The sequence below is a fragment of the Gracilinanus agilis genome, chromosome 5 (genome assembly GCF_016433145.1).
Source record: "Gracilinanus agilis isolate LMUSP501 chromosome 5, AgileGrace, whole genome shotgun sequence".
In the NCBI taxonomy this organism is placed as follows: Eukaryota; Metazoa; Chordata; class Mammalia; order Didelphimorphia; family Didelphidae; genus Gracilinanus; species Gracilinanus agilis.
In genome coordinates, this window is record NC_058134.1 from 111,395,036 (window position 1) to 111,408,066 (window position 13,031).

At 39.2% G+C, this 13,031-nt stretch overlaps 1 protein-coding gene across 1 annotated transcript in view; it reads left to right on the forward strand.

Moving 5' to 3' along the window:
- The window catches only part of KIAA1549 (KIAA1549 ortholog), a 183,206-nt gene that overhangs the window by 55,829 nt on the left and 114,346 nt on the right, over window positions 1–13,031 (forward strand). Inside the window, exons 4-5 of the mRNA XM_044679012.1 lie at window positions 3,836–6,413; window positions 6,528–6,658. Of these exons, the coding sequence (XP_044534947.1) occupies window positions 3,836–6,413; window positions 6,528–6,658 (2,709 nt within the window). The remainder of the gene's footprint in view (window positions 1–3,835; window positions 6,414–6,527; window positions 6,659–13,031) is intronic.

The following is a 13,031-nucleotide window of genomic DNA, read 5'->3' on the forward strand; positions in this document are numbered from 1 at the left end:
ATATATATATATATATACTTTGGGGGCTTAAGGTGCTACCCTGGTTGATGTTCCAGGAAGGACACTGGGTTCAATGGAGACTTAGGCAACCTATCTCCTATTTATAGGCCAATCTTCTCTTGGGATCTGGACTAGTTTATAACTACGGATGAGGCAAAGTTTGGGTTTTTCTCAGTGCTGAAGATTGCTATATCTTGTTACTCATTGGTGAGCCTTTCCATTTTTTCTCCATTGCTTTGCTGCCTGTGTCTTCACTTTGGCTTTGTTGCTTGGCTCCCTGCCTTCTTGGTTTCTCTCTCTTCCCTCGGTGTTCTCTTCCTCTCTGCCGAGCTGTAGCTGCTTTCTCTTCTCTCTTCTCCCCCTATTCCCACCCCCTCTAGACATGGTATCACCTCTTGAATGGTTTCACTGTGGAATGATTACACTATAAGTATAATCCCTATTATGCCTCATTGAGAAATATGGAAGACCCCAAAGAGTCTGAGCTATTTGAAACTTCCTGGTCTTTCAAGCCCAGGAATTCAATGTCCCTGGGCTATTTGAAATTTTCTTCTCTTTGACTTGGAGCCCTGCATCCCTTTCCTCCACTCAGAGAATCTCCGTAGTGGCTATAGGAACTTTTCTTGACAACTGTTCCTTCTAGTCTCCTATGTTCACTCCTTTTTGAGGCAGGACAACTCCAGCTTGTCACTTCTGTCTGTCACTCCCAGGTGAAGTGTTTTCTATTTTCTCAGGATGTCTCATGGAGTCTTGGGGATCTGAGGGACTCTCCTGACTTCTAATCTTCCTTTTGTCTTCTGATTCCAAGTGTTTATACTTGGTAACTGCACCAGGACATACAAATGAGCCTATGGTTGCCTCTTCAAATGACCAGAAACGAAGAAAAGTGGTTGAGCCAGTAGCCTTCTCTCAGCACTGTACAGAAGTTGAGCCCATGGCTTCTCTGTAAAGCAACAATTTTGCATATTATAGTGTTTAGTACAGTATCTCGCACATAGTAGGTGTTTAAAAATATCTATTGATTGAATTTTTATGTGTGTGCATGTGCACATGTGCATAGGGGGAGATAACCCTACTGGAATGGTGGTGCTTCCTGTTTCCAAGATACAGATATGAATAATGACGATAATATAGCACTTTGAGATTTAAAAAGTAATTTCCTCACTAGATAGCCCTATGAAATAGATAATAAAAAACACCTAAGTTTTTGTTTTATATTTTTTGGTCTAAATCTGTGATTTCACTGTTACAAAGATCTCCCAGCAAACCTTCACCAATACTAATCTGTATGTCTTCTTTGACCAAGTTGCTTGGGGCCACTGAGAAGTTATTTTTTTTCATTGACCTTTGAACTGGAAAAGAACAGCTGTTAAAGGAAGGCTGTTGATTTACAGAAGCAGCAAAAAGTATCATGTTCATCTTTACTTATGCTTGTTATATGACAGATAAATAATTAAAGTCCTAGTGCAAGAAATCCTAAACCCAAGGCCATACTGGCAGTAATGTATGTAGTTCAGCAAAATTAGAAAAAGGATTTAATGTTTCTGTTTAAAAAATTCTCTGTTTAAATTTCATGTATTTTGTTTAAAATTTTTTTATTTATTCTACAGTAGGTACAGAAGAAAGTAAAAACAAAAACAAAAACAAACAAACAAAAAAAAACAGAAAGACCAGGCACCTTATCCTGATATATAAGGACCTGAGTGACCTTTCTAGCTTTACCTTTATTACTCTCTTAGGCATACATGATGTTCTAGCCAGATTGGGCTACTTGCCATTCTTCAAACATACCATTCCCATTTCTGTGCTTTGGTTTCTATTATCCAACTCTTCTTCTCACTCCAGGAATACTCTCCCTCCTACTCTTCTTTTAGCTAGGTCCAATTTTTTTTCCCCCTAGGGCCCAGCTAAAGTTCCATTTCCTCCCTAAAGTTTTCCAAGTTCTCAAGCCCACAATGATCTCTCTGTGCTATGGAAAACATTGGGAAATTAAGCATGTACTACTCTGCGACATTGATTAAATTGTGTTTCTGTTTACATTTTGGTACATTTATATCTTGTCCACTCAATTAGATTGCTGCTTCTCCTCCCTGCTCCAGTGGAAGTGTGGGAGCCACTAAATGAGGTATTCTATTTTGATCTGCAGAAGATCTTTGATCTGCTCCATTTCTGACCTGGATAGGTTTGCCCTTCCGTAGGCAACCTCTGTTAACTGGCTTTTCCCAGAAACTCTCTGTGTTATGCCACATTTTATGTGGACACCCAGTTGAGTTAGCCCTCAGCAACCCATAACTGTAATCTTGTCTCAGTTTTCAATCTACTTGGAGAAAGAAGCAAGAGAGGAACAGTTGGAGTAATTCGGGAAGGATATTCTCATTGGAGAAGAGAAGTATTGTTAGAACTTTAATTCATTCTGTGATCTCAGCTTTTATTTCCTCAACACTCATTCACTCCTTACTCCACTGCAATCTGGTGTCACTCTCTACCATTCTGTTGAAATATCTCCTCCATATCGCTCCCTTCTAATGGCCAAACTCAGTGACCTCTTCTCAATTGTCATCCTCATAGTTAAGAGTCATGAACTGAGAGGTCAGGTAGACCTAGCTCCTCATTTTAAAGATAAGGAAACTAAGGCCCAGAGAGTTTAAATGACTTGCCCAAGGTTACAGCATTGTGGTAACACAATAGGATATGTTGTTGCTCAGTCATTTCAGACACGTCCAACTCTTTGTGACCCTTTTTGGAATTTTCTTGGCAAAGATACTGAAGTGGTTTGCCATTTCTTTCTCCAGCCTATTTTACTTATGAGGAAACTGAGGAAAACAGGTTTAAGTGACTTGCCCAGCATCACACAGGTAGTAAGTGTCTGAGGCTAGATTTGAATTCAGGGAGATGAGTCTTCCTGACTCCAGGCCAGGCACGCTTTCTACTGTACAACCTAGCTGCTTTATAGTAGGGTTTAGGATACTATTTTCTAGTACTTTTGTAGCTTTCCCATGGGAGAAGGTATAGAGTGAGAAGAAAAGAAGTCAAACCTTAAATATATCTACATATAATAGTGAATAATAGCAACTCCTCCAAAGCTTGGCTGATGACAAAAAAATGAATTTTCCTCAGTCTTACCATGCTATTACCATTCAAGGGCAAAGCAGGAACAACAAAAAGAACACTCTGTGAGGTCCAAGACAATAGCTGGCATATATTTATCACTCCTGTGCTTCAAATACATTTTCTCTTTTGGCAGCTAGGTGTTGCAGTAGATAGAGTGCTGGACCCAAAGTCAGGGAGATCTGAGTTCAGATCTTGGCTCAGATACTTCCTAACTTTATGACCCTGGAGAAGTCATTTAAGCTTTCTTTGTCTGCTTCAGTTTCTTCATCTGTAGGATAGGAATAATAACAGCACCTACCACCCAGGGTTTTTGTGAGGAGAAAATGAGATATTTGTATTGTGCTTTGCAAGCCTTAAAGCATTATATAAATACTATCTATTATTTGAGTTTCACAGCCAACCCAATAATGCTACTATTATTGTCCTCATTTTTTACAGACAAGATCAATTGGCTTGCTTATAGTCACACAACTATTCAGTTTCAGAGATGGGGTTCTAACTCGGGTCTTCCTGATTCCAAAACCAGGACTCTATCTACCATTCCATTCTGCCTCACTTGAGGATATATTAAACTGGATACATTTCTGTACCTTCCAACTTTAAGATTTGATGACTTCATGAATACTTAGTTATGTATATCTTTTTGTGAAATATCAGTAGGTACAGATCTTCTTGCCTTAGCTTGATTCTTGTAACTGAGTTTACTTTTTTTCCCTTTCATTAGATGAACTCTCTCTGGAGCAACGAAATCTTTCTTTATACTCTGTGGAGCTCATGTTGAAGAAGAACACGGTGCAGACCACTACGCATGCGGCCTTAGCAGAAACTGTACCAGAATCCCAGGAAAACAATTATCTCCACGTGGTACTATCTTCATCTGCCACTTCTTTTGGCACAACCTTTTTTAACCAAGAAAAAATGAGCCGAAACACAGCAGAACTAAATATCTCAGTTGTAGATTATTTCTCAGTGACAAGTAATGAGGCATTCCTAAATGATGATGGATTGGTTCATTCATTTCCAGATACACACTGGACTGCTACATCTTCTCCAGTGGTGCATGCCACAGTGAGTCAATTAGAGCCATCAATAGAAACTGTGCTAACACCTTCATTCCCAATTACCTCTTTACACACTAAAGATATAATAGCAACCTGGCAAAACGCAATGCAGCCACAGATGACGTCTTTCAGTGACGTGTTCGGCCTCGTTAATGTTGCCACTGAGACAGATCATTTCTCTTCAGATGGCATTGTTCTGACCCCAAGTAGCAATCTTTTGCTTTATTCCACTGACTTTCCAGTATATTTACCAAGTATTGCAGTGGTAGAAGCTGTGGCTTCAGTGACAGGAGATGTGGAAAAAAGCATGCTGTTCACCCCTCAGTCTTCATTACAGCAGCCACTGAGTGGTAATGTTATGGAGCAGTTAAGCTTTTTCAGCATTCCCATGAGTGAGACAACACCACTTGTTATGGTAACAAGTACAGAAAAATACCCTGAAATGTACCCTGATATGAATCAAAGCAGAGAAGAGATCTTGGCTCCAAGGACCTCCCTGATTACAAGTATTTCACAGGCAGAACTAGCTTTTATGAGCAGCATAAACTCTGCTTTGTTTTCTTCTAGTCTTCCATTTGTATCTTTTCCCACACAACCAGATGATGTTTCAACTAACCCTTTTCTTCCTAGCAACTTCAGTGAAACATCAGAATTCCCTGGGAATTCAATAGTAGCAAATCATGGTGGCTATACCGAGTTCATCAGTCCTCTGCCCTCATTCACACCCTCTACACAATGCACTCATTGCAGTTTGGTTCCATCCCAGCAAGTTCTTTCAACAAGTCTCATAGAGAAAGATATGGGTTCAGGAGATGATGCTGAGACATTGTCTTTTTCCGTCTTTCAAGCAAGTAGCAGCATGCTGCTGAGTAGCGTAATTGCCGATTTCCCTGATTTTGAGGAAAGAGCTCAAGAGTTTGACACCTCTTTCCCCTCAAGACCTATGGTGTCACTGTCTTCCAGATTCATGGAAGTTTCTGATGTCAACATTAGTATTTCAGCTTTAATGGATGTGGTTCCAATTAGTGCTGTGTCTACATCAATATACCAATTCTCTGAGAAACCCTCTGTAGGAAAGTTATCTGACTCTGCTTCCTACAGCTTCCTGTCTGTTCCAGAAATTGAAGTATTACCATCTGGTGCAATAGCAGTATCCGGCATTACCAGTGTTCTCCTTGACTCATCTTTCTCTATCATTTCGAATACAATTGTGCCATCAGTTGCTATTGGAAATGAAAATCTTTTTGAGTCTCATGAGTTAGCCCCTTCAATAGAGCCTTTATTTTTCTCTGAGCAGAAGTCTGCCAGTTTTGCAGAAGATGAATCTAGAAGCACTTTGGATTTTGCATCCAGTATCTTCTCAACTCCTCTTTTGAATTTCACTGGCCTGGTACCTTCATCTTCTGATATTGTAACCTTGAATTATGTGATGCCAAATGATTTGTCAACATCTTTTTCTCAGACCTTGTCAACCACAGTAGAGACATTTATACTATCTGACTCTCTTAGTTTGCAGTCACCTCAGTTTTTGGCCCATAGCACTACAGACCTTGAGTTTTCGCAACTGTGGCAGAATTCAGATCATCATTTAAATACACACCCTGTTCCATCCATAAATTATTCTGAAATAGCACCATCATCAAGTTTCTCATCTCATCCCTTTAGGTTCTCTGAAGCATCATCAATTTTACGGCCAGATTTTGAAGTTTATAATACCTCAGTTTTCACAGAAACTACCTCCTACCTTGAGTTTTCCTTCACTTCCCATGAAACTGTAGTTCCCACACTATTTGCTTCCAGTTTTGAGTCACCTTCAAGTATTTCAGTCATTGGATCCCAATTGCCATCACAGTCGACTGTTCTTCAGATGACACCCTTTTTAGCTGAATCTTCAGTGATTTTCTCAACACTTAATCCTTTAGATGAGCATACCAGTGCTCCAGAAGATTATAAATTTGGCTCATTTTCCAAGACCATTCTTAGTACTGTATTATCTATAACCGATATGTCCTTGTCACCATCATCTCCATCTCCAATGTCCTCATCTATATCTGAGTTTATCCTTTTACCTTTATCTACAGAGCCAGTGTTTGTGGGCTCATCATTTGTACCCACAGAGTCACCCAAGCCTTTAAACACTGTATTTAGCAGAGTTAATATGAGTGCTGCTACTGTTGATACTACCCTCAGTTACAAAACAATGAATCAGGGTCCAAATGAGAGTAGCACAACTCCTGTCTCATTGTCTACTAATGTTGTGGACATCATCACTCATCCTGTGGACACCATCACCCATCCTGTGGACACTGTCCCTTATCCTGTGGAGACCATCACTCATACTCTGGATACTGTCACACACCCTATGGACCCCATCACTCATTTTGTGACTACCACTGAAGCTCTGATTGAAACTCCAGCCTTGATAACTACCAAGCAGCCATATGTGTGCGATATTACAGTTCCTGATCCCTACTTGATCACGGCTGGTAAGTGTCTTTTGTGTAGTCACATTTTTGGTTAAAATGATCTTTTATAGTTCACTGTAGAAGAAAAAGAAGTTAAAACACACACACACACACACACACACACACACAAAGAGAACAAAGAGAATTAGCCCACAGATATTTTAGCTTTTTTTGAATCTCCTCTTGGTTTTTCCCTTTTTGCTCTATACATTCACAGTTATGGCAATATGGGGAAGATCTTTAATTTCCTGAGTAGTGAATTACCAATGGGGTGAAGTTCTAAGGGGTTCCCTGAAGCACATAGAGCTTAAACTATTTGCTAATTTGAATCCATTTCCAAGTTCTATCAACTACTCCTTGCTACATTTAGATTCATGTTATGGAAAAGGAAAGAAGTAGACCTATATATTGGTAAGAGGTTAAGTGACTTGCCCAGGATCACCCAGAAGCAGGACTTAAACTCAAGGCTTTCTGGCTCTGAAACTGGCTTTCTTGATACTGTTACACTGATTTCTTCTTTGTAGATACTACAATAAAACAAATAAAATTTTTACATAACCAGCATAAGCTGTTAGTTACTGTGAGTGAGAGGATAAGGCAACAATACATTTGTGTTCTATTAAACATATACATGCCTCTTTGAAAGAATGGGGGCCTTGATCTAACATTCCCTGGGTATTCCCTTGGGTTGCAACTAGAACCCAAAGGGGAGAAAAATGGAGAGATTAGCTTTTCCCTTATTCTTTTTACTCTCTCCAATCTGGTTCCTGCCTTGGTATGGGTTAATTGACTAAATGTTCAGGTTATTAAGAATTTCTCTTCTTGGTTGTTAATACTATTTGGCTATCATAATTCAAAATGTATCATATGGAGCAGAAGAGTATAATGATTATACTAAAGGAATATAGGTCATTTCGTGTAAATCAGCAGCCCCTAACTTTTCCCTGATAAGTAACTTCTAATGTATTAGAAATTTATTTACCATTAGAGGTTCAATGAGAAGTGCTTTAGTGAATCTAGAAATTAATGAAAGACTTTTATTTATACTTATTTCATCATTTGGTGCAAGAAAGTCTCATTCAGGAGAATAGGGGAAAGGAAGAGAGCAAAATAATTGGAACATCAGAGAAAAAAGGAATTTAGAAATGGAAGAAAATGGAGGTGGAGGAGAACAAAGGTAATTGAAGAACAGGGTGGTAGAGGAAAATGGAAATACACAGAGAGACAAGAGAAGTCAAAATAAAATTGCTGGCTATTCCCTTTGCTCTCTGTTCCTTTCTGTCCTTACTTTCATCCCAAAGATAGTATAAATTCCTTACTCTCACTACTCTAAAAAGTGATCCTTTACCAATTCATGATATGAACATGAAAATTTTCTCAAAATTCTATTTACTAACAGTACAAAACCTTTTTGCTCACAAAAATATTTTGTACTATAAACAATTTAATTGAATATTCATGTTACTTTTAAGGTCATGATTTAACATTTCATGATGCATCAGTTGGAAGGTCTGGTTTCAAGTCCATTTTCTTTTGGTACTTGCTTTTAATGGCTGCCTGTAAAATTAAATTAAGGTGTAATACTTTAAGCATTATTTTTTCTAAAGTGTATTATCTTGACAAAATAAAACCATGTGACCAAGTTTTCTACCTGCTCAAAACACCTGCTCTACCAAAGCTGCCTACAGGAAAGAAAAGCCAACTAGACATGGAACTTCACCTAATTTATATCCTGTCCACCTCAGGTTGTAACAACAGGAAATGAGTAGGGTGCTGGGAATAGTAGTATTGCTTGTAGTTTTTAGGGTAACAGATTCAAATTACACACTATCCCCTGAGATCCTTTGGAAGACTAGTCTCCCCAATGGATCTTGTAAACATAAACAATTTATAAATTACAATAATTTGGGGATAAAAGGGAAAGAGAATAAAACCAGGCACATTGACAAAAAGTCTATTGGGGCCAGTCCCCTTCTGCATAAGAGTATATATACAAAATAAATGTGTTATAACCCCCCACAGTTCAATTTCACTACAACCCAAAGTTCATTCTGAAATTTTCGGTGCAGTGCGAGGTTTCTGCAGGCATCTCCATGGCGCCTTCTCCAAGCAGTTCACTTCCTGGATTCTGGGAGGTAGCAAGTTTCTTATCCTAAAAATTACTCTCGAACAAGAAAAACTTTCATAAAACTAGAATTTTATGACAATTATACAATTCCCCTCCCCCCCCCGAGGAGGGTGTTAGGAAACACATGGATTAACTCAGTTAGCCACTAAAGCTCATGGTTTTCAACCTTGGCTGAAATGCTCCCTCTTGGGGGCCATTTAGGAGTACCATGCCCCTTAACTTTCCCACCTCTCATATAAGACTATAACCTATCATGGAGTAATCAAAACCCTTGGGTTTGCTCTCTCCTTTGGCATGAGACTGTAACAGCAATAAAGGCATGTCTTTTATATGTTCCATCCATTGTATTTTGAAGGTGAGGACTATAATAGTGAAAATCACTTCAGATTTTTATAAATGCAGAGGTGGGGAATATAATAGATACTTCACTTCAGAAGGCCCTTTAAAATCAATTAAATTGTTTTTTAGATCATTAAAATTTCCTGGTCTTTTACAATGGTATTTTCTTCAGTCCAGTCATATGGGGAGATATAAATAAAGACAATGTAACAGAAAATACAACCTATAGCCAAAACACAATAACGTAAAGTGGCATAGTATAACAGAACTTAACAAACAAAATAAAATCTTAAAACAAGCAATCAGCTAATACAATATATGTGTCAGGATACGGGCACTGAATTCAAGAGTTCTTTTTTTCCAATTCTGATACAGAGATTTCCATAAAACAATGGAGTCTGAAAAAGCTTAAAAATCCACCTCCAGATTCTTTAAGGCTCCTTCTCCTCCCCATTATCATCATCCATCTAGGTTCCTTTTGGTCACACCTCTGTCATCTCCCATAGTGAGGGAGAATTCCACAGTAAACATAATGTGGAGGAATCCCATATTGGATGTATTGTAGAGACTGGGCAGGCCAGAATGGCAAAGGGGTGTAGGGAGATGAATTTCTCCCCTGAATCTTAGGCAAGCTAATCGCAAGGACCAGTGTGCCCAGGAATGGTAGGAGGAAAAAGCATTCTAAAACTGGGAATTGTTTGAAATAGGCAATGCACTGCTCTTTCATAGAGCGAGCTGTTCTTGCAATTCTACTTCCTGTTTGAAAGAGTAACCTTCCTACCCCTTTCCCCTAGGGGTAAAATACTGAGGAGCAGGTGGACAGGGAGTTAAGAGGGATTACCTAAGGGAAACACACCCAGGCTTCCAAGGCAAGCAGCAAGCAAGCACTCAGCTATTGGCAATGTAAGGAAAAGAGGGGTTTTATACTTTCCAAGCCTCTGGAGAGCAGCTCTAATTGGCAATGGTAGCAGCAGCAGGAGGAGGAGCAGGAGCAGGAGCAGGCAGAAGCAGGAGGCTGGGACCATCCAGGGAGTGAACAACAGGTGATAGTTCCAGAGAGAGTTCCTTGGAATTCTTTCTGAGTTCTCTCAGAGTTCGTGAGGGGGTGGGGGTAGGCAGCAAAAAGCTGTGGCAGGAGAAACATGGTTTCTTTTCAAACTAATCTACTTAGAGAGAATTAAAGGTTCTGAACTCCACTTCTGGTGGTTGCCATAAATGTAAAATTAAATTAAGGTACAGTACTTTAAGTGCTATTTTTCTAAAGTGTATCATCTGACAAAATAGAACCACATGACTAAGGTTTCTGCCTGCTCAAAATGCCTGCTCCACCAAAGCTGCTGACAGGAAGGAAAAGCCAGCTAGACACGGAATTCCACCCATTTTATATTTTGTCTGTGTCAGCACATAATGATAGGAAGTGAGTAGGGTGCTGGGAATAGTAGTTTTGCAGATCCAAATTGCACATACCATACCTGAAAGAGACATCACACAAAGGTATTGGAGATCCAGATAAAAGAATTATATTGTTTGTTGTCCTTAGTTGTGATTTTTCACTTTTCAGTTCTATCCTCCAGTTATGCAAGGGAGAGATTCAGTTCTATCCTCCAATTATTATCCTTGATGTTTGGGGAGGAGTTAGAAGAAGAGTCTAGGGAGGCAGTAAGAAGCTTGAATGTGGAGCTGGGGCTAGGAACCCTAAGGGGCACTGTTTTTGCCTGTCTGGGAAGGAGCATGTGTAGCTAAGTATCCTACATAGTCCATAATGGGCTATGCAAGAAAGGCAGGGGTGGTGGGGGTGGTTGGGTGGGAGAAAGTGAGGGAGAGTAGCAGAAGCAAGCATGGGCTGCAAATATGATGAACAGTTATTCTGCTCCTTGGTTCTAATGTGCTTTTTTTTCATGCAACTCTGGCATGCATGACCCAAAAAATAGAGACTTGAAATTTAGAGGCCTAGGACCATTCCTCAATTCTAATACTGAACAAGCTGAATGACCATAGGCAAGACATTACAGCAATTTCCTTTAAAAAAAAGGTTTGAATGATGTGTTCTCTCTCTCTGTCTTCTCTTCTAATTTCTTCCCCTTTTCCTTTCCCTCACTCTCTCTTCCCCACTTCCTCCAACTCCCTCTACTTCAGTCTCTCCCTCCCACTCTTTTTCACTATCTACCAAGTCTACAAAACAAATAGAAGCCCTCCCTTAAAACAAATAAATATAATTAAAGAAAATAAGTTCACATGTTGGCTGTCCCAGAGCTATCATGAGGAAAGTATCTCATACATATTAAAACTGTAGAAATGAGTTATTATTATTTTATCATTTTAATTACTCACCACCTCCACTTAAGTGAAATGTATCCCTAGGCTTTCTTCTTCAGCCATTTTCCTTCCCAAACCTCAGATTAAAAAAAAATGAACAGCAACTATTCTTAGATCCTTTATTCATTAGATCATTAGATCCTACATCCAGATCTAAATACCAACTATTATTGCAAGGTGAATGGGAAGGGGTCATCTTTTAAAAAGGAGCTAAAACCTTAAATTAAGCTATAAAGGTCCTCAGCTGAGAAGGGATTGTCTAAATTGTTTGGAGCTAAAAGTCCATTTCACTCTTGATTTTTTTAATTACTTGGGAAATTTAATTTAGCCAATTACTGTGCTTTAGTTGGTAGGTGGGTGGACCTTTATCTAACTCTATGATCCTATAATCTTTGGATTCAGAGCCATTACTGGGTCCTGTATTTCACCAACTCCTCACTTTACAATTGAGGTGACATGGCTACCAAAACTATTCTCGATTCTACTAGATTACTTTTTTGAGTACTTGAAGGCAGGATTGTTTTTTTCCCTTTTTAAAATTTAGAATATTTTTCTATAGTTACATAATTCATGATCCTCTCCCCATGCTCTTTCCTCCCTACTCCAGAATCCAGCAAGCAGTTCCACTGGGTTATACATGTATCATTGTTCAAAACTTATTTCTGTGTTATTTATATTTGCAGTAGGGCAATCCTTTAGCATCAAAACCCCAAACATATCCCTATCACATTACATGATCGATCACATATTTTTCTATTGCATTTCTGCTTCCACAGTTCTTTCTCTAGATGTGGATAGTATTCTTTCTCACAAGTTCCTCTGGATTGTCCTGGGTCATTGCATTGCTACTGGTAAAAAAAAGTCCATTACATTCAATTGTGCCACAGTGTATCAGTCTCTGTGTATAAAGTTCTCCTGGTTCTGCTCCTTTCACTCTGCATCAAGTCCTGAAAGTCATTCCAGTTCACATGGAATTCCTCCAGTTCTTTATTCTGAAGGCAGCATTGTTAATTGAACTCTTCCCTCTTCTAAAAAGTCTAAGGGGGAAAAGAAAAAATAAAGGAAATGTACAGGAAGAGAGACAAACCTGAGCACATTTCGGGTGGTGAAGGTGCCTTGGTCTCATTGTAGTTTAGTCAGAGGTATTTTATAATTACTCTCAATTAAACCCTATCCTAATCACCAAGTAAAAACATTATTGCTGCATCTCTTCAGTCAACAGGTATTTGTAGAGAACTTCCTATGTACCTATTCCTGTGTTAGATAGTTCTAGGTAGGTCAGGAACAAAGTCATGGTTTGGTGGAAGGCACCAGGCATTTGGAGTAAAAGGATGGAGGTTCAAAATCTGGCTCTACTAGCTACTACCAGGGTGACCTCAGGCATATCATTCAGCCTTTCTAGGATTCTGCTGCCTCATCTGCAAATGGCAGGGTTTGGACTAGTTGATCTCTAACATTCACTGTAGCCCCAAATCTATGATTTTATGAAAATATGACACACAATCCCTAACCACACCCATTTATAGTCTATTTGGGGAGACAAGATACATTTTCATTCAGTAAGAAGTAATTCACTCAGATACTTCCTAGCTATGTGACCCTGGGCAAGTC